The 21,658-nt window shown below is 40.6% G+C and overlaps 1 protein-coding gene across 4 annotated transcripts in view; it reads right to left on the bottom strand.

The window, feature by feature from the left end:
- IGF2BP3 (insulin like growth factor 2 mRNA binding protein 3) overlaps positions 1-21,658 on the bottom strand; it is a 117,640-nt gene that overhangs the window by 19,858 nt on the left and 76,124 nt on the right. For 2 of the 4 annotated variants that reach the window (XM_074150203.1, XM_074150204.1), the window contains exons 6-10: positions 16,337-16,621; positions 14,107-14,241; positions 13,410-13,532; positions 10,847-10,982; positions 8,826-8,957 (exon numbers count right to left, since the gene is read on the bottom strand). In XM_074150203.1, the coding sequence (XP_074006304.1) occupies positions 8,826-8,957; positions 10,847-10,982; positions 13,410-13,532; positions 14,107-14,241; positions 16,337-16,621 (811 nt within the window). The remainder of the gene's footprint in view (positions 1-8,825; positions 8,958-10,846; positions 10,983-13,409; positions 13,533-14,106; positions 14,242-16,336; positions 16,622-21,658) is intronic. The other 2 variants (XM_074150205.1, XM_074150206.1) reach the window with 2 other exon arrangements.

Here is a 21,658-nt window from a genome sequence, read left to right as displayed (position 1 = left end):
TTGGTCTTCAAAACACCCCAAGCTTTGTCAGGAAGTGAGGTATCATTTTATTCAAACCCTCTACCAGACCCAAAGCCAAAATTTAAACCATGTTTTTGCAATGCACTGTGAAGAATTATACTGGCCTACAGCTACACTAAATGGTCTTGTTTACTTAGTAATAAAAACTTGCAGCAAGGGGAAACCAACATTAAGCCAAGTATTCTTGAAGACATTCCAGTAGGATTCAATGCATTAGTAAAAAGTCAGCTTTTGACACCAGTGAAAGAAATCCTAGTGTATTCATTTTCCAATACTAACGCTAAAGTTTAAGCCTTTGTTTAAGCCCAAGAGACTCATTAAGGAAAACTGATTTAAGGCCTTGGTAGATGGGTCTAACGTTACAGTTTTACAACATCTTCGTGAATACCTCTTAGGTCACTCCCTTGTACATCAGTTAAAGTGCTGCCCATGTAACTTAAACTTAAGCCTGAGCTCCCCCCACCCTCCTACCTTTTTGGGTTTGTTTAGATCAGACTTAAGCCCATGCCGTGAGTCTAAAACCTTCTGCCACATTCACTACCTAAAGAGCCAAGACTACACTTAGAAGGCAATGGACAGTTCTTCACTGCCGAATTCAGTCAGTCAAGAGCTAGCAAAACATAACTTAAAAGCAGCAATGCTTAGTTTTAACTTTGCTCTGGACACCCTGAAGCATCACCCACTTCCCCATGCACAAACTGTACTGCCACCATCCACCCAGGGCTTCATCTACACGTGAACCCCAGACTGATGCAAGAAGCAGGAGTGGTGGGAAGGATTTCCAAGTATGACAAGGAACTCCCCCACAGCAGCTTCCACATCACGCTTGCAGCAACCTTCTCCCAGTGTGGCCAGGAGCTCATCACACCACCTCCTTCCACCATCCGGGTCTCTGGGCTGGCAACTTGCTATATTCAGAGTAGAGCTGGCTCCCCTTTTACCCTGCAAGCATTACTGCTGCATCATGTAAGAAACAATTGTGTCTCCAGATGAACCAAGACCATGACCCTTTCCGAGGCAATCAGCCCACAGCAAGGCCACACAACAAAGCCTCTCCCCCCTCATCAGTCCTGGACACCCAGAAAGTCTGCCAGGTGGGTGGGAGCCCTCTGTCCAGGTAACTGAGCTGGTCCTCTCCTTTAAGCAAAAACCCCTGTCTACATTTCCAATTCGTGGACTACTACATTTCAACACCTGAAACTCAAACACAGATGGTTATTACACAATGGTCAGTACCTTAAGTGAGATGCTACTAAAATCATCTCACTTAATACTACTCACTCCATTTCTTGGCTCTCAACTTTAGTACTTTTCATCACCATCGTCTTCTACCTGGCAAGCCATGGGGATCTCCTCAGACTACTAGAAGTCACTAACAGGACTGCACCTATCAGAAGTGTTTCCAACATGAAAACCTAGCCAGGAACGAGAGGGTAGAAGTCACAGAAGCAGAGAAGGAACATTTTCTGGCAGGCTGCTTATAAGGCATTTCACAAGCAGGAACAGGTCTGACATATTTCTGAACATGGCATGAACTTCTTGTTTTTGCAAAATCTGATTGGCCACAATGCCAAAAAAAGCAATCTGCCACCTTTTATTCTGAACTGACAGCCAAAAGCAGAAATCAACATAAGGAACAGATTGTGAAACTACGTAAGCAGGAATTTTGCTGGTCATTCACAAGCAGCAAACATAGGTATTTGGTGCTGCAACACTGCACGACCACCAAAACAAAACACTTCCACTTCAAAAACTATGGCTGTGACACATCGGCCACATGGGTACTCCAGACTCCTAGAAATTGCCCATGAAATCTGTGGCTTTGAAAGATACAGGTACTCATCAGCTCTGGTTTACAAAGACACTGGTCTCAGATTCCTTGGCAGCTGCAAGAAAAACAGGTTGTGAAAACACAGAAAGGTCACTTATTTTTTCATTATGTTTAATGAACAAACAAAGAGATGGAGCCAGCTACACCAGAATGAGAACTTGACCTATTTTTGTTTCTGGCCTGAAGGAGCTCGGCACACTCCAGTAACAAAATATTATTTGGCACCTTAAGGAATTAAATTTCAGAAGATGCTGAGCCTGGTACTTAGAGCTTGGGAGTCTGAAATGTTCAAGGGAACACTGATTAAATCTTCTTCCCATGACAAGAACCAGGGAGCTGGGGACCAACACAAATTCTCATCTCTTGTCCCGAGGAACTACAAATATCAGTACAGGTTTTCAAATCTGCAGTGAGGAAGAAGCCATTTTTATTCTTAAAAGTGAGCATTACTAGTTAGTGAGTGATGCTATTTGCATTATGACAACCCCAGAACTGTAAAAAGAGCTATTAAGAATAACTGGAGGCTTCAACACCTCAGAAACAAACAAAAAAAAAATGCCAACTGTCAACTTGCCTGATCCTTGTACATCATACAGCGCCAATCGCATTTTTGCCTCCCTCACCGGGGGCCAGCCTATCTCCAGAGGCAGAACAGTTTCTGATTACTCTGGACACGGGTCACTGCCAACACAGCACGGTAGGAGCAGGAGACTTCGAGGTGGTGGGAGGACCAGCCATTTTCTCCACAGTCCCACAATGTTATGCACCATGGAACTAATTTCTTAGTTGTCAAAAGATGCATCATGAATGAATTTAAGAAACTGAGCAGCAGGAAAGGTGTATTCAAGGCACTGAGGTTACAATCTTCAAAAGCTGGTAGTGTTTTTTTTCAGACAATGCTGTTGTCCTACAGTGTGTGCTGCACATGTATGTTTTTCATTTCACTGATAGAAAACCATTTTGTAAAAACACCGCCAAATCCTTCTTCACTTCCCAAACCACATCCTCTTTTGGCCGTAGGACAGCTCCTCACAAAATCATCTACTGCTTAACAAACTAGCCAAATTAGGGCAAAGCCACTTACAACTACACACGTTATAGATGTGCACACATTACTACCCTGGTAGTTTAGACGTAACAGTTGCACAAGCTAATCCTATCAAACCCAGACATCCAAAGGAGCCCAACTCCACCAAGTAAGAGTCAAAGTACCTGGAAACATAGGTCAGTTTTTCCTCTTCCTTGGCTCTCATCTATGCTCAGGGCATCAAATGAAGGCCCTCAATGAAGCAATTTTTCATTTTAAATTACTTTTCTTTCCTGCCAAAAGCATAATACAGTTATTTCTTCTCTCACATCTACACAATATAAAAGATCTCTTCTTTACTATTATTAAGAAAATTACTGGAGAATAAAGAAAGAATCTCTTTCTTGACCACAGCATCTTCTAAGGAGAAAGTTTTCCATTGGCATGTTGCTCACCTGCAACAAAAAGCTTCAAGAGATGGCAAAAAGAATAAAGGAAAGTAACTTATCAGCCTACCTGTACAAGACTCTTTTTTTCTTGTCATCGGAAAAAGGTGGTTTGGTTTTGTAGTTTTGTTTACTGTAGGAAACTACCTTTTTTTTTTTTTTTCCCCTTTCTAGAAGCCTCTATGCATATCACATAACCTGAAAATTAACAGTGAGGCTAAAGAAGAAATTAGAAAGAGTGCATTTTGAGGGCAGAGCTTCAACAAGCTACAACGGGTGTGCAAAAAGACCAGTAGAGAAAGCAGTCCTACTGCGAGCACAGGAGCATCTCTTCACCTCAGCTGCCTTTCACACAGCAGATGTTCAGCTGTCTCACAGGACCCACAGCAAGAGGGCAGCTGGCATGAACTCCTCTTGTGGAGGAAAGCTGCCTACTTCTCACCTTCCTATATTTTTGAGTACATCTGCCATGTGACAGGCAGGGACCCTTTAACAGGAGAATTAATTCTACCGCCCCGTTTCAGGACGTTCAAGGGCAGGATAAACCCTCTGCAGGTTACCCCTCCTTTCCCCCACCCTCTCGGGATGCCAGCTTTCAGACCCAAAGTCTACAGAAGACATGCAGTTAGATGTACAATTAAACACACACAGTTTCAGCTGTAAAAGGAAGGGTGTAACCTGCTTAACCCCAGCAGATGAGCCAGGTGTGTTTAATTGCATGACTGTACACAGTTGAGCTCTAAGACAAGGAATTCTTGTTTGTTTGGAGCTTTAAAATCTTCAGCGTTGCAGAAGAACAAACTTTTATTCTCGAGAGACAAGCATGTGCATATTCTCCCCGAAGTTCCGAAGACAGAAACAAAACTTCATCAAAACAGCTTTGAGCAGTACAACTCTGTATCTGAAGCCGTTTGGCTGGGATACTTTCTTGAAACATCTTTTTTTTGTGGAAAACATAAGCACAGGGCATATTCACTTTTGCAGAACCTTACTCTCCTCCTCACACAAATTCCAGTTCTTTGTGCAGGTGCTCAGCTCATGATGTTCGTTACAAGTGACAGCAGGAAGACTAATGGAACTATTTGCAATTGTTCAGAACTGCAATGAACACAAGCATTTAAGTGCAGAGTTAAGGAGAAAGATTTAAGGATAAACAGAAAGTGGTGGCTCTCCAGACCCAAAAGCAGCTGGACAAGACATAAACTACAAATAGGCACAGAAAGGCTGCTGGTCCTTAGTATGGTCACACAAGAGCACACATTCATAAAAAAAAAAAAAAAACCACCCACAAAACAAAACCCAGACTTAGTTTTATCACCAGGAACATAAGAGCAAAATCATGTCCATTTGACAGTAACAAGAATTTTATATGCTAATATTCTTAACCTAGATATTCCTTAAGCCCTACTTTTTCCTCAAGCATTAGAACACTTCAATGATTCCCACATGTTCCAATTTACCTGTCCTTTTAGAGGGACAGATAAAAGTATACATACCTTGATTTTTGCAAAAACAAAAAGGAAAATTCAGGAATTGAAACACAACATGAGATTCCATTGCATCCCTTTTAAATGACTACAACAAAACGAGTACTTTTAACAGGTAGACAGAGCTTGAAATTTGCAAACAAATTATAAAGTTGCTATATTAAGAACTGTTGCCAGTGATAGGTAAATATATAAAAAAAGAATTGTTATCCTGCAGTAGATGTGGTGCTCAGACACCGTTAGCCATGTGTAGCAGACACAGGCTTGTATCTGTAAACACATACCAAGGGCAGCCTGTGCCTTCCTGTGTGGACTCTACTGCCAGGACAAAGGGTAAAGCAACAACCAGCTTCTTAGTGAGACAGAAGCTGCACCTCATTCGATTAAATTAGATGAGGTTCTGTACAGTAAGACTTTGATGTTCTCCGAAATTGTTCACACTGGTGTATGTGGACCACAGAGAACACAGTATCTCCATTACACGGAAACTGTTCTCCTGAACATGACCCAGTACAAGGAGCTAAATGTAAACCAGCATTTGATAACATCACCACCCTGGTGATCAAACTACTCCTGAAGCAGCTGGAGAACACTGTTTATGCTCCTGTCAAATACACCTTAAAAAGTTTTGCATGAAGAGGGAGAGGATGAAGCATCACACAGCTCACATTAACGCAGCTAAACCTATCAAATTACTCAGTCCCAAACTTCCAAATACTCACTTTTAGGAATACTTGGCTATGGCTGTATATGGGTGTATATATGGGTGTTCGGAGCTTAAAGTGACAGGTCTGGCAACATAAAATCCTAGATCTGTTTACTCTGCAGATTTTTCTCTTTCCACCCATATAAAACACTAGCATCAGGAATGTGACAGACACTAGTTTCAACAATTAAGATGACACCTTAGTTTCTTTGGGAACACGAGGTCAGAACAACACCTTGTCACTACAAAGTAGAACGTATGAAAGATCAACTCCATGCGGAATCTCTTCTAAAAATGCCCAAGGCTTACCCACCTACCTCTTACGACCCAAGGGAGAGCCACTTGTGAGTCCCTCCCCACCACAAGGTGAAGAAAGGGTCCAAATATTCAAAGATATTAAAAAAAAATTCTTAACCCTCAAGGCACATCACAGCAGGGTCCCAAGGCTCACTGCGTGGTTTGTAAGCACACATTCACAAAAGGGTTTAAACAACTTTAGATGCCAAGAGACCTCTCTGATGATGGTGCAGCTGAAATTGCCGAGGAACGCACCTTTGCTCAAACAGGAGAAGGGGAAAAGCCACCTATGTCCTGTCCTGAGCAGAAGGCAAAATTCGCACTGATAAAAGTAAGCAAGACAGCAACAGGATACACTTCTAATACCCTGATGGTAGCAGTGTTTTCAGAAGGGATTTTCAGCTGCCTGAAAAGGATATCCTCAGTGCCAGCTAAGCAGTGCTCCCAAGCCTACAAGGACATCCATTCAGAACAACCCAAAGGGACTTGGGCTGCCCTGACACTTTTACCAAAACAAGAAACTTGGTAGTGAATAGCTCATAGGTAAATGGACATAAAGTCTCCCTGTGATTTCTTCATTAATGCTTTTTCTAAGGCCTTCTTCTCCTGAAGCCTCTTTTACTCACACAGATTTTTATTTTGTCTTTTAAGTCCCTTATGAGCTCTCCTAGATCCCTCTCTGCAGTTACCTTTAGCCTTTCAAATGGTTTCCACTTCTTCAAAATACAGCCAGCCCTTTTCTGTTGTTCTTTCTGCTTCTACAAAAGCCCATTTAATCAGTGTCTTAAAAGTTGTTCTACTAGAGAAGAAAAATTAGAGGTGAGGAGTAAAACTTAGAAATTATAGAAACTAACTTCATACACAAACAAGATTTAAAAGTATTTTAAAAAAGCTAAAGATGGAAACTTTGTTTTCTGAAAAAACTGTATCAACTAAGAGACAAACTCATAGTTTTCCTTTGCTTTTCTCTCCCTAGAGAAAAGCAATCTCAGGGGCTGACTTGCCTAAAGCCCACAGAACCACTTGCTCTTTTGCAGAAAAGGTCACACGTAAGTAAGAAAAGGTGAAATAGTTTCAATCGTTCATGCATTTGCTTCAGAAGCCTTTAGTTTCAGGTTCAGGGGCTGCCTTGGTACCACCCCCAGCCTCCACAAAATCCAGAGTTTCTTCTGAATGTGCAAGTTTATCCCTCCATTGCACGTTAGCTTGTCACACATCTAGACTATCTGGAACGAGAGCTTCTGCAGATGACTGAGCAAACAGCATGAACAGAAGCAAGAGAGAGTTCAGACAGTGTGGTTCTTCCAGCTGCAAAGTCCCCATACTTCTACACAACACCACTTGTTTCTTGATGCCTTTTTCCATATACGTTGCCACTACCCTATTCCCAGAAACTTGGAAACTGCCAGAGATCTAGCAGGCCAAAAAAGGTTCATCTTGGCGGGGGGAAAGGTACACTGGCAGAGGGACAGACACGAGTAAGACTTAAATCGGCAAATTCAGCACCATTTAGGTGCGTATTTAAAGGAAAAGCAAGAACGAACCACAACAAAAGGAACGAAAGTGGGAAATAAATGAAAATAAACTAAGCAAGGAACAGAACTGTAGGCTTACAGAGTGAATCTCAAGAACAGCAAAGTAGTTTGCAAATCTGGAGTAAAAAAAAGAAAAGGCTACAAACTTCACACACTAAAGAAAGTTACATACTGTTAACTAATCACTTCCAGTTTCTCTTAAAAAAGAAGAAATAAATTGAGGCAATCCATTACCACAGAAAACGTTTTATACAATACAATGAAGTAAAAACCCGGACTTTTTTAGTTTAGTTTGCCACTCTAATCAAAGTACAAAGGGACCAAGGGGAATAGAGAATTTGTCATAAATAGAGGCACTGCTATTAGCAGTAAAATAACCGAGTATAAACGTATTTCCATTGTAGTTTTCATTGGAGCACTTCTTTCCTGATAAAGCCACTATTAATACAGTTAATAATACATTCATAACACCCAAGTTGTTCATTCCCACAAACAATGCTAGGCGTGTGGAATTTTTCCTGCTCCTTACAGTGACATTTTCTTGGCTTCTTCCTCTGGGAAAAATATTTAGGCAACAACTTCCCTTTAGTGCAGTATATATAGACCCACTTGAGTTATTTGATAAAGTTCAGTGCGCTGGGCTGCATTTTCACTTTTCTAGTTCGTGAAGAGCCTCAGACTCAACTCCCTGGATGTTAGTGTTGAGCGAAGAAGAGGGCACTGTCAGCCACGTCAGAGTTTGGAAAGCTCTGTCACCCACTTGTTAGAACTAAGTTTTGAAAATTCAGCTTCTATTGAGTTGCTAACAGCAACCGCCACCAGAACCAGGGAACAGAGATGAAAGATCACCTTCTCTGTGTAATGAGAATGAGTAAGATTCCATTGAACTTTTTCACTTATTTCTTAGAGAGCAACGTGGCAAGTAAATCATAGCTTTCTAAAGACAAGTCTATGTAATTTAAATCCTATATATTTAGCAAAACTGCATTTCAACAGGGCTTGTATATTTATAAATCTACTACATGAAAACAAACATTTTAGCTTTAGTTCCCTGCTTTATGACAAGAGATCATTTTTCCCCTTCCATATCAACAGGAATACAACTGCAGACTAGCATTATTAATTGCAAATTCCAGCAATTTTTAAATTCCTCTTTATATGAGATTTCTTTCTATAATAATTCAAGTTCTCTAGAATATAGGATCTAACATTTTTTCTAATACCATTTTCTGGTTTCACTGAGCATTTCACTAAATGACCAATGAATGCCTGTTCCCAACCGCAGCCACGTGAAATACGTTCAAGTGTGCAAGCAGGAAGACAGACAAGATTGAGAAAACTGACAGAATCCAGCTACTAAGACACCCTTCCCAGATCTTTGAGGTAATTTGGCAAAAATGCAGCCAACTGATGAGTTTTGAGCAGCAGCGTTGTACAGATTGCTATCACCATCCACAATCAGAGACTTCCCTTACCCCAAATGGTGGATATGAAGCAGCAGCAGCAGCGGAGGCAACGCTCACTGCGGGAGGTGGTATTCCTGAAGAAGAAGGTGGGAACAGACCCAAGGCATTCAGATTTAATCCAGGAATTAAATGTGCTTGAAGCTGCAATGGCAGAAGAGTTATTTAAGATTTACAATCCTGGTTATTAACTTTAACCAAAATCCTACTTGGCATAGGCTATTAACCTTTTCAGAAGACGTCAGCATGTTATTTTAAAAAAAGAAAAAAAATATTCATCTCCATTACCCCAAGGACTCTGCTTCAAACCTATTTCCCAGACATCTGCAGAGACCAAAAACATTAAAAACATGAAGCAAGAAAGGCAGCTGGGAATCACTTGCTACAACTTCATCAGTGGAACTTATAACAAACTTTATAGCAAGAAATTCAGACAATAGGACAATTTACTTTCAGAGTGAAAAAATTATTAGAGAAATAATATAATATTTTTGATTTTATACCTGTAGAAAGAGAGAAAGCCTAAGCACAAGCCCTGACTTTTCATGCACTGGAGGTATGCACCACACTATAGCCCCATCCTCCCTCCTGTGTCCTTTCCTTCCCATGCTTTGCAAAAGATGACTTAGGATACCCCCAGTGCTTGCTGGAAAAGCACCAGCTATGAAGTTGCATGTCCCTTGCTTGACCAAAGCTGAGAAAAGTGGCAGCATCGTGTGGTGGGAAGCATTGGTTGTCTGTGATACAAAACTTGTCAGTACCCTTTTTCCGCTTTTCCAGATTATTGCCCAGTAATATGACTATGCTTTAGCAATACCTCAGCTAGAGACAGGCACCATCTCAGGCCATCAAGATAAGCCAATCATGAGACACCAAAAAACCCCCAAAAACTTCAACTGAAAAACTACCCTAAATAATCACTACAAACTAAACTGGAAATCCATCCAGTAACAGAGGCAGTTTTCTGCTTTGCCACACAGCTTGCCAAACAGCAGAGCAGTCTCAAGCTCACCCCATGTTCCTGCTCACACTATCAAGCAAAAAAGTACCACTATAAAATAATTTATTGTGTCCTTGTGTGCAGTTTGTGTCCTGCAATTTGCTTATAGTAGGGAAGAGAGGGGAAAAGCAGGGAGAACGTTCTCTCCAGCCAGTAGGGAAACCATGATGAACAACCATTTCTAGAAAAATCAGAGACTACTATAAAAAAAAAAAAAAAGAAAAAGAAATCTACAGTCTTATTCTAGACCATAAGATTTGAATACACACACAAAAAGCTCTTCATAGCTTATCAAAGATCTCAATCATTTCTCAATATGCATTAGTAATACTTTGGCAAACTAATGAGGTGTGTTGTTTTTATTATATAATCTCCAATCATCTTTGAATAACTAAATGCCTTTATCATCTATATCAAGAAAAACCTTAATAAAGCCTTCTTAAATTAAGTAGTTGAAAGCAGGAGTTACTTCTTCCATACATTGTTATGCATTTAACATAAAGTAGTAATTCCCAGTCTCTTCAAGAAACATACAAACTAGAGCATATAAATCACAGTAATATATAAACACACTTTCCTTTGGGTTTTTGCAACAAGAAAAAAAAAGTGAAAAGCCCATTCATTTTCTCCATCTAAATCAATTTCTCAGTTCCCCTACTCAAAACAAACCAGAAAAAGCCTTCATTAAAATAGCATATACATAAATAACAAAAAAAACTTGCTCGAGCCCCACAAATTAATACACGAGGCAATAGAGAGAGGTTGCAACAGGAAAATTCTGATGTGATATTAGAAAAGAAATTTTCACTGTGAGAGCAGTGAGGCAGGGCACAGGCTGCCCAGACACTGTGGACTTTCTACCCACAGAGATGTTCAAGAGGGGACAAGTCCCTACACAATCTCATTTAACTCTGAAGCGGACCCTGTATTGAGCAACCCTCCTGCTGGGCCAGGTAACCTCCAGAGGTCCCTCACACCTAAATCTTTCTGTGGTTCTAGCTCCAGAAAGGGCCCGTGCCACAAGACAACTCACATTCATAGCAGCAATATCATTTTCATAGGACTCCCTGATTTTCTTCATAATTTCTTCCTCAGCCTTGGCACAAGTTTCAATACTGCCTTTAACTGTAATGGTCCTTTCTGGATTATAGAGTGTCAAATCCTGCAATCTGCAAATGAAACAGAAACACGGTTAATTAGCAAACAGCAGAGGGTAATCCAGGTTCCAGTGCGATGACATCCCAGTGTGTCAAGTTTGCCCTCCAAAGAGCGCACTATCAATTCATAACAGGGCTCAAAACGCAGTTCTTGGAGAATCTGGAGAAACTCTTCACTCTGTCCTCACAGCAAACACAACAAAAACCACCGCCGCGAGGTTTGGCGTGGGATGGTTGAGATGTGCTTTGGTGAAGCACAAGGTGGAAACCATCCCGCTCTGTAGGAAGATGAGCTGCAGAGCAGTGCAACACCGTTCAGCTTCACACTCCACACCAGCCCTACCAACAGAGAGGGGGCTTCAGACTTTTTAGACATCCCAGAAACACAGACCATAAGAAACTTTCTTTCCTTGAGAACAATAGTGGATTCCTTAAGGAAGGAGGGGGGGGGGGGAAAGCCCAGCCCTCAGTGGACCTGCAGGAGAGCCTCCAAATCCTCATAACAGGAAAAGCAAAAGCTGTATGCAAGACAACATTTGCTGCAAAACTCCAGTAACTCCTCAGAGAAAAAGGAAAGGGTGACAGCATTAAACTAGTGCTTTGTCAGGTGACAAACACTGACCTACTGTGGTAAAATGGAAAAAACTGACTGGGAAGCCGTGGCATATCCATGTACTGAGAAAAGGTGAGCTTAGGGGGTGAAGGCAAAAGTAAAAGTCAGAGCAGGATGCAGGTGAGCGAGGAAGCCCACGGTAGGGAGGAGAGGAAGCAGCATGCAGGGCCTCTTTCTTGCACAGTGGGCAAGCGCTCAGTTAGGCAGCAGCAAGCACAAAATGCATCCACAAAGCAATCCTTCGGTTTCCAGTGTGCGAGCACTGAGTTGCTGCCTCAGGGGGAAGAGTGGTGGAAAACACCCCGAAGAAGAGAGAAAACGCTTCCCCAAACCAGCTGCCTTACTTTAACTTTATGGACAGGCTTACCAAAAAGCCTAAATGAAGAGATCAGGAGAAAGACTAATTAGACAAAGCAGAATCAATGGGCACGTACGCTGGTTTTTACGTACCAATTAAACCAGGCAACTTCATGGGCCTACTTCAGGCATAGCATGACAAGTATGATCTTGAGGCCAAGATTTTAATGCAAATAAACCATTAACTTGCTGAATTAAAAAATACTCTCTGAGCGTTTACAGACAATGCATTATTAGTGTCATTAACAATACAGACAAGTTGGTTTCACGGAATGAAGACCATTATCCCATTTACCCTGTACATAATTTTTTTCCCTTTTCAAAAATAGCATTAATAGTCTGTGTACTGCTTGCAAATGAAATGTTTATGCCAACACATTTAAGAGAGCATGCCTGTCTTACAAACCCTATTCTTCAAGCAGACTTATTTTAGTGCTTTTTCTCAATTGATTCACTTCTCTTCCTCAGACTAATTCCACAAAGGTTTACATACCTTCAGGAAGGTCTCAGGTTCTTTCACCCAATTTTGAAGTTCCTCTTTTTGAGGAATGTCACTCACTCTTAGCTTCCTTGCCTTTATTTGAGTTTTTTTTTCTTTTTTTTTTTCCTTTTCAGTTTCCTGCATGTCTTTACACCTCTTCATGTGTCTTCCAAACTTTCTCCCTTTCCTACAGCCTACAAGCCCCCTGGCTAGAGCCTAAGTCCAGAATGCCCTCAAATGCTTGGAAATTCACATCAGAGTATTCGTTACTCAGAACAGAAGGTTCTCTGAGGATATCACTCCAGGGTAAAACTACTATTAACAGCCAAGCTTCTACAGTGATGTTGATCTAATCAGTGATTTGCAGATTTCCAGTGAATATGAAAATTCCTGTTTAATCTCTGCTAAATCTGAACAGGTCTCAGTTACCTTCACTAACTCACAGACCAAAAGATATTGCTTTGAAGCAAACTAGCCAACATATCCCAGTTCGGCTGCTAGTGGACAAGAGGAACAGAGCTGCTACTAAAAATATTTTTTTTCAGTATTCATTTGCTTTATTTCCCACCACCTTGTCCAAAAATATAGTCTATACCAGAAACTAAAACATCACTAGTTTCACTCATTTTCACACATAGCTCAGAACTGATCCAGGCTTATAGTTTAAAACTCTCATCGTTGCATATGGTATAATATGTTAAAAACAACCAACACTTAAAATATAGTCTAACACAGGGTCCACATCACCTACGTTATTTTTAGGCTTGCTCTTGACTGAGTTTACAATTAAGGCTCACTGTTTACATTAAATTTAACTGAGCTTAAGTAACAGTTTAATCCACATTACGGAAAGGCCTCCAAAAGGCTGTTATCTCAGCCTTCAAAACACACATAATATTTTTGTAAGAACTCTGTACCTGAATATACCGCAGCAGCATTGCTGCCATTTGAGACATCTCACCAAAAGATTAGGCCATTGAAAACTTACGGAGATATCGTGATTTTAGTATCTGTGTCCTGTTCAATTTTCTTCAGGTTTCTTCCTTCTTTGCCAATAAGTCGGCCAACAAAGTTATTATGTGCCAAAATCTTCAAAGGAATTTCTTCTGTGCTGTAATGGAGGTTACACCCAGTGAGACTTTTGGAGACCAGAGTGCAAGGTTTTTATGCACATTATAGATAAATTTTATTTTAATAGAAATGACTACAACTCCCACTTACTTACACATGTTTATACTAGATGCAGAACGAGTCCAGGTGCAGTGCACATTTCAGCACTACCACCTATAGCTCCATTGGAACATACCTGCTAAATAAAGCTCAGACTGAAATAGCAAGAGCTGTTGGGAAGGAGGAAATATACCTTAAAGCTTTTAGTGAGAGCTCACAACTTGTTATGCTCACTCTGACTAAAAGCTATTAGTTGTTCAAGAAACTTCAGTATTTGCTCCAGTTCACCTCAAAGTCACAGCCAGACAATGGCTGAAAATGTAGATGTGTTCTGGGGCTAATTAAGCAAGTAGACTGTCCTGAAAGGAAAAAAGTCTTAGTACCTTTACCTAGTTAAATACGGACAATGGCAAAGATTCACTTGTTAACAGTTTTTAAAAAGACTGCATCTTTAAATGGAGTCAATAAGAATTCAGAATTTTTAATGCCTCCACAATGAAATGCCTTTTACTCACAATTTAGTATCTTGAGCTTCCTTTTGCATGATCTCCATAATAATTTTACAAGCCGTTGAGCAGCCTTCAGGAGTAGAGTGGATGGTAATTGGTTTCTCAGCAGCACCTGCATTCTCTTTACGATGAATATCAATTCTTGAAAGAAAGAAAAACACTAACTGTAACCATGTACTATATGGCAAACAAGTATACACTACTTAAACATTACCTAAATGCCTTTTTCTTTTTTGGTGTGTTATAAAGACCCTCTCCTATCCTGATTTTACCAGCAAAACCTCATCTTCGTGGACACTGGGATCTCCTTTCCTCACTGAACTCCAATCAGGATATTCAGGGGAGTTGTTAGATAGACAATCTGTGGGAAACCACTGAAGACGACATTTCATCAAGCTTTCCCAAATATTCTATTACCAGCCCAGTCGCTCCAGTAATAATGGCTGTGCAAGTACAGTCAGGCTTTGTCCCACCTTGTATTTTTTAATGACCTCAGCAGCAGAGTTTCCTAGCACTTCTCTGCTAGCAGGTAGCATCATAGTACTTGCTTTCATCCTCAAGATTACTTTTCTGTGCCTTTTAAGCCTGAAATTTGTCCTGACGTTACCTTTCCTCTAGCTCTACTCTCTACCACCCTAAAACCACTACCTTTAGCCTACACCATGGTTTGTGTAGCTCTAGCAATTGAACAAAAATTAATTATGACCTGCATCAAGACAGTGCCTTGGATATTATTTGTGCTGTCAGTAACTGCAGGTCACTTACTCTTTCCACCTCTGCTTTTTGCTTCCTCCCCTCGCCCCTAAAATCATAGCTGTTTCCAAACTTAGCAACCAGCCATGCCACTTTCCAATAAAACCCTTTATTTCTCCTGTTCTTTCTGTTACTGAAAATTCATTTTGTTTCATGATGCAACATTTTCTAAGAAGCTCACGGCAATCCTTGGCACAACTGGAAGTAGATGACATTTCTTTTTTTATCCCCAAAACAATGAAAACATCGCTCTTGAAGTCACGTATCTGTAAAGTTAGCCACCTGTGATTATTTCTGCTCTGTCCAGCTTTCTTTCAAGAGATAAAAGCTTTCCTTATGCCAATCTTCCAGGGTTTTTATAGTCTGAGAATTACACGTTCTAGATATCACCTGAAAAATTCGTTACCCATAGGCAAACTACAACCAAGTCTTGTCAGGACACCACAAATCTCTTAAATCTGTGTTGTTAAACACAGTAAATAGTCTCCTGGGTTACAACATGCTAATGAGAGGTTGAAAGGAGCATCATGATAATCCTGGGTTTGACAAAGGGAGAGGGAGCCTGTTTGTTTGTAGGGGGGGTGTAATTAGAGAGGACTCTCTTATCCTCATTAACTACTTTCAAAACTGAAGCCATCCACCCTCACACCCCTCATGTTCAGCTCATTTACAGGTCCTGCCTGTTGTAACTACAGCGTACAGCTGAAGACAGCATCTTTCACTCTGTGCTCTTAGGGGTATCCTGGAAGAATTCTTTAAATACGATCCCTACCTCCCTCGGCATCTGCACTGAGCTCTTCCTTGTGGGTAGGGATTTATTTAACGCTCACTGAAAACAATCTCCTCCAGCGTCTGTAGACCCTAGTGCCCTAAGCTTCTTAGGTCACTTAGCAGCTTGCTTTTTGCCTCCCGTGCATCTCCCTGATGTGTGCTTTGGTGTGGTTTGCAACTTGACAGCAAGAAATTTATTCACCAGAAATGCATGGGGTGAGGTGTAAGGAGTAGTGAAGGGAGAAAGAAAGTTTGGTGGTTATGAGGTTTTTTTTTTTCCTCCCCCTTGAATTGAAAACATTTATAAATCCTCCAAATGCCCTAGTTTAAACTAAAGCTACAATAAACACTTAAACGCTTGGATATGTCACCACACTGACTGTATGTCCCACAGATCAACATATTACAGATCTTTCAGTTCCACTTTTTGTGCCAGAATCTTACTATAAACAAACTCTCCAGTATAAAGTACCGTCCTACTAGCACTGTCAAATTTTTTATATTTTCTTTTTAAAGGGAGAAACAAGTCACGTAGAATTTGAACATGTGTCAAAGAATCCAGTCTTTAAATGAATCTTGCAAAAAGATTTCCTACTCGCTGTTATCTTCTTTTGCTCTGCAGCCACACCGTTTAGTTGTGATGTTCCCTTTTACATGGGAAGCAAGGACATAATATTAAAGCTTCCAATTACAGTTCTGTAAAATAACTTACTTGGACTGTGTCTGCTTCGTAATGTTTCTGATTGTCGCTCCTTCTTTCCCAATAATGGCTCCTACGAACTGTGTGGGAACCAGCATCCGTAGAGGAACGTCTGACTGTGGTTTCTGCCTCGTGGTTGCGCCGGGTGACCCTTGCCTTGGAGGACCCCTCTGTCCAAATCCACGTCTTCCCTGGGGATGCTGTTGCGGAGGTTGCTGGGCTGCCATTTCATCAGGGATGTATGCAACTTTCAAGGAATAGTTTTCAAGCTGAAACCCGTTCAGTTTTTCTATTGCTCTGTTTATTTGTGAAGGGGAGGAGAGAGGAGAGGGGAAAAAAAAAAAAAACCAACCACAACACAATCACATACAGGGCCTTATGAAATAACAAGTCATTCAGATATAGACTTCTGCTCTTCCTAAATCGCATGACAAAGCTAAAAACTGGTTCCAAGGTGAAAAGTTACATTCAGAATTCTTCAGTCAAGATTTTGATTACACAACTTTTTTTTTTTTACTTTTTTTTTTTTTTAAGTCACCATATTAAGGACTACAAGTTAGTTCTTGCTTGCTCTGGGCTTCTGTGTACTTTAAAGGTTTTGCTGGTGCAACCCTATCAGCAAAACCTCACAGGAGACAGAGCTTATACACTCAAAAGCATTCTTTTGCCTGATTTAATTTAAATCAGTTTCCCAAATAGAATTAAAGCTGCACCAGAGGGAAAACTTTTTCGCTGCTATCACAGCACCTTCATTAGGGTTTTTGCCAGCACAGCTATTTGGCTTGAGTTTCTGCAGTAACTGACATAGCTATGACAGGAAGAAAAAAGAAAAAAGAAAAAAATTTAAAAAGGCATGAAAGACAGCTCCTGGTTCATTCTCAGCAGGAAAGAAAGTGTTCAAAGCCAGTCAATGGCATTTGAAACACCACTTAGCAGACCACGACATCACAACTTATCATCTAGTCATGTTTTAAGCAGGTTTAAAAGTTAACCAGGAAATTAAAGCCAACACGTCTGTTAAACTCTCCACGGATGCAAAGGTGTTAGAAGGCATTTAAACCGTGTTTCAAGTTCTTTTGTGCTTTTAGGCAAAACAGAGCCCTCTTAAATATCCCAGAGGGGTATTGCCCAAGTGCACACCACGCACTCACACTATGGTCCATCACACTGAACAACCACCTGGTTGCTCAGCCCTCCCTCTTTCTAACCAAGGTGGGCCCAAGTTTGTGAGTCAACCTGACCTGCTGGTCGTCTCCTCTTCGCAGAGGGAACACAACTCTAAGCTTTAAAATGACAGATTTCTGGAGGGTAGAAGATCTTCCACTTAAAGAGTCAATATGATTAATTGACCCAGGAAACAGTAGGAATAACTAAGCTACGCACAGCACACAGGTAAGCTAGTGATGTAAAATTAATGCGTTTGCCCAAGAGGCATTTTAAGTTTCACTCCAGAAGACATATTATTCAGATTAACATCAATATGATATATCAATATCACTGAAACATGCATTGATTTGGAGTAGTTTATAAACACCAGGCTCAGTCTTGGACCAAAGATTACTGATAGATTTTGTTTAAAGACAAAATTTAAAACAAAAACAGTAGTGGGAAGAAGGAGGTTTCCATCTCACGTTAAAGAACCCACGAATATTTTTGTTAAAAAGCCCAAATAACTGTATGTTCTGGAGCAGGATCTCTTGAATTTCAGAAACTTAACCCAGTCCCTCTGTTCACACACATTTGCAGGTGGTTCCTGCCATTTTACCAAACACATTTTACTCAGCAACACTTTTGCTCCTACCTCTACTGCAGAGCTAAAGAATGATGCAAGCCAATCGCCTAAATTTTCAAGGGTAGCCAAAGAAAAGTACTATTTATCTCCTGGGTGTCCTATTTGATAGTCTGGGTCTCAAGCAGCTGTTGAAACCCAGCAGCAGCTTTGCAGGTACAAAGTATATGGGTACTGAGGACAGCATGCCCCTCATCTCCCAGGGGTTTAACCAGCATCTTCAAATATTCCAGTTGGACAGCAAAGAGCTTATGAGAAAACAACTAATTTGTACCTTTGGAGCAGTGTTTAATAAGGGCTTGTAATAAATAAGGCCCAAGGCAATGCCAATGAACAACAAGGAAAGCAAAATATTGAATAACTGATCACTGCTCATTAAATACTTCTGTTCACCAAATGAGACACGGGTCCTTTGGGGACAGAGTGGGAGCATAATTGCTCCCATAACAGAAGAATCTCTTACAGCACATGGCAAAAGAGAGCTGGATTAAAATTTGCTGACACTATTTCAAAAGTTGACTTAACTTTTACTCCATGGACTTTGAAAAGCATTCTATTACACAGAAAGCCATGTTTACAGAACAGTAAGGGCAGTGAGCAGCCAGACTAGTGAAACTTGTGTTCCTGTGGATTGGCAGCTCAAGTTTCTATTTCTGCATAGATTTCCAATGCCTGAAAGGCATTTTGCTGAAGTCTCTCTCCACAGAGATCCTATCTGGGAAAGGAGTCTGAAGCCTTTCCTTTTTATGCAACCTGAACATATTAAATCCTTAATGGTTGCAAATATCTGAGGCCTCTATTTCTGGGTTGAGTTTTACCAAAATCAGCCGAAAAGCTGAATTGCTACCATGGAGGGAAATGGCACCACCAGACAGTGCAGTTGCACAAGCCCTGTTTCTTTTGGAATCAAATCTCAAGATGGAGAGATGAGCACCAACAATTTCACAAACGTGCTGTAGGCTCCAGACTGACATCCATCCCAACTCATTCCCTACCACACGTTCATTTGACAAGTTCAGACACTGCTTCTTTCCCAAAATGCTTCAATCTCCTCTGGCTTAGACCAGAATCCCAACACTAATACAAGACCTTACATTAAGCCAGCGTATGAGACTTCTCACTCTTCCTTAGAAGTGGTAAGGGAGGAAAAGACTAGGCTTTTTGTTTACAACCAAACCACATAGCTCTCATGTTTTCACAACAATCATTTCACAGCAATAACTGGCATACATGTATGCCATACTTTTCCTGGCAAGAAGGTTAGAATTTTTCTACTTAGGAACAATTAATAAATTGCTAAATGGTTCTATATGACTACGAGTACCTTAAATTCAAAGCAAACTGAGAAAAGTTCAATTGCCATTGTGGAAAATCAATTATCTCAGCAGTAAACAATCCCTAGCCACCAAAACCATGTGGTGACATGGAAAAATAACACACTAAAAAAAAAAAATATTGGATGGGTTGTTTTTGAGCAAGTAGTTGAAGGCAAACCTGCTTTAACGTTCATTTCTCTAGTTAGATACTACATATACAACAGTACCTGTAGTACTTTATACTAGATTCTCTAGCATACTAGAGATACTACAGTAGTATCACTTGTTTAAATTAGTCTAGGTATTTATATAGAAAACTTTAAAATAACTAATTCACCTTCTGAATCAGAGAGCTGTCCATATTCTATAGGCTGACTTGTTTTATCATTTGACTTGTTCGAAACATAAGAAGTCAGAAGAAGAGTCAGCAATTAAACGCTGCTCTCCCAAGCCTTTTGCGGAACTGAGGTTACCTGGGTAGGTAGTCCCACACTCTGCACTGATTTGGGCACACACAGGGGAATGCCAATGTAACTAATTTTCAGTGATGCAGCAAATACACAGTTCTGGTACATTTCTTACTGAAGACACAAGCCCACAGCTTTTGAAAGGTCACTCTGGCTGTTAATCCTGGCCTTCACATTTCAACATCTGACAGTTTTCACTAGTTTTTTTTTTTAAAGTATTGTCATACAGCTTTAAGTGTTCTGAACTCTTTTTTATCAAATTTTTGGCACAAAACATAGGGCTGCAATTAGGCAAAGTGATCGCTCAACAGTCCTTCAGAACCATAACAAGCCCAAAATTTTAGAGGCACCTAGGCACTGCTTGGGGGGCTGGAGAGAGAGGGACACAGACATCAAGAAGCAGTTAACTGTCTTCTAGAGGATGCAAAATTCCTGTAAAACATTCATCTAGGACAGCACTTGCTATTTAGGAGAGCCATGCCAGCTCCCTGGGAAAGCCCAAGCCTCAGAGGAAATTAAGCGACTGGTTCTTCACATCACTAGCGGGACCTGTTTCAGTCAAGGCTATCATCATTCTTGCAGTCCACCAAATGCATGTTTAATCCAGCTCCTTTTGTAAAGCACATACTCACGTTGACTGACCACCTCAGAAACTCAAGTCCAAGCCACAACGCCACCATCTCTGTCTTTCCACAGAGACCTCTGCCTTCCCAAACAGGGCTGGGGCCTCCTGCCGCAGCCATAAGTTACTAAAGGCTCTGCCGGCTACCTCTGCCAGATGGCACTGCTGGTACCTACTGAAACAACCCACAAACCATACTTTACACAAGGGCTAAAAGCCTTAGAGTCACTTAATGAGGACAAAGAGAAAAATTCAGTGAACTTCCTCGTTAAGAGGTGTCCTCTTCCCCCAAACCCTCTTTAAGAATTAATATTTAGTGGAAATGGAAAATATTTCCATTTCATATACCAGCAAGTGCTGGTACACAGGAATTTCATAGCATCGTTTGAAATTTTTTTATAAAAAAAATTAAGACTGCAGCAACTACTACCTGTGCTCTACTAAGATGTACAGCAACCTGGCTTACATTCACGTGACACCTGCTCAGAAGAGGATCCCTACATAAAAATGAAACCTTTAAGCAAATATTTCATAAATTAGTCACCTGAGCTGTTCCCATCAAAATGACATCTCACTGCTGTCCTCTCGTGAGCTCCCTGCAAGAGGATGTTTGCCCAGCCTTCTCCCTTTCTGATGCTAGCAGAGGTTAAACATCTCAGATAAATGAATACAGTAAAAGCACCGAGTCTTGTGGTGGAAATCATTCATCCATTGATAGAGCGATGACACCAAGCATTAGATGGAGAACATGTTTCACTCCCACATGCAGCTTGTACGTACACTACCTTTCTTTCTTCCTCCCTGAACAGATACATTTGCATACTGAGAAGACAGATATATATGGTAATTTTTCTTTGGCGTAATGATTTTTTTTTAAATTAAATAAAAATATAGTTGTCATTAATATTTCTCAAAATAAAAACAAAAAATAAATCTAGGCTTATAATCATACACCACTGAATTTTCAGTATTGTCGTTCCTATGGCAACATTAGCCCTGACCCATGATGGCATGTAAAAGTATTAGTTATGTGAACTCATTCATCAAGGATACGTGTTGTGTGCACACACACAGCTTTGTGCTTCATTGAAAGGGGAAAAAAAAAAAAAATGTGTTCCTTTTTGCAGGTATTTAATTGAA

This window comes from Numenius arquata, chromosome 7, assembly GCF_964106895.1.
Source record: "Numenius arquata chromosome 7, bNumArq3.hap1.1, whole genome shotgun sequence".
NCBI classification, from domain to species: Eukaryota; Metazoa; Chordata; class Aves; order Charadriiformes; family Scolopacidae; genus Numenius; species Numenius arquata.
This window is presented reverse-complemented; position numbering and strand designations above follow the sequence as displayed.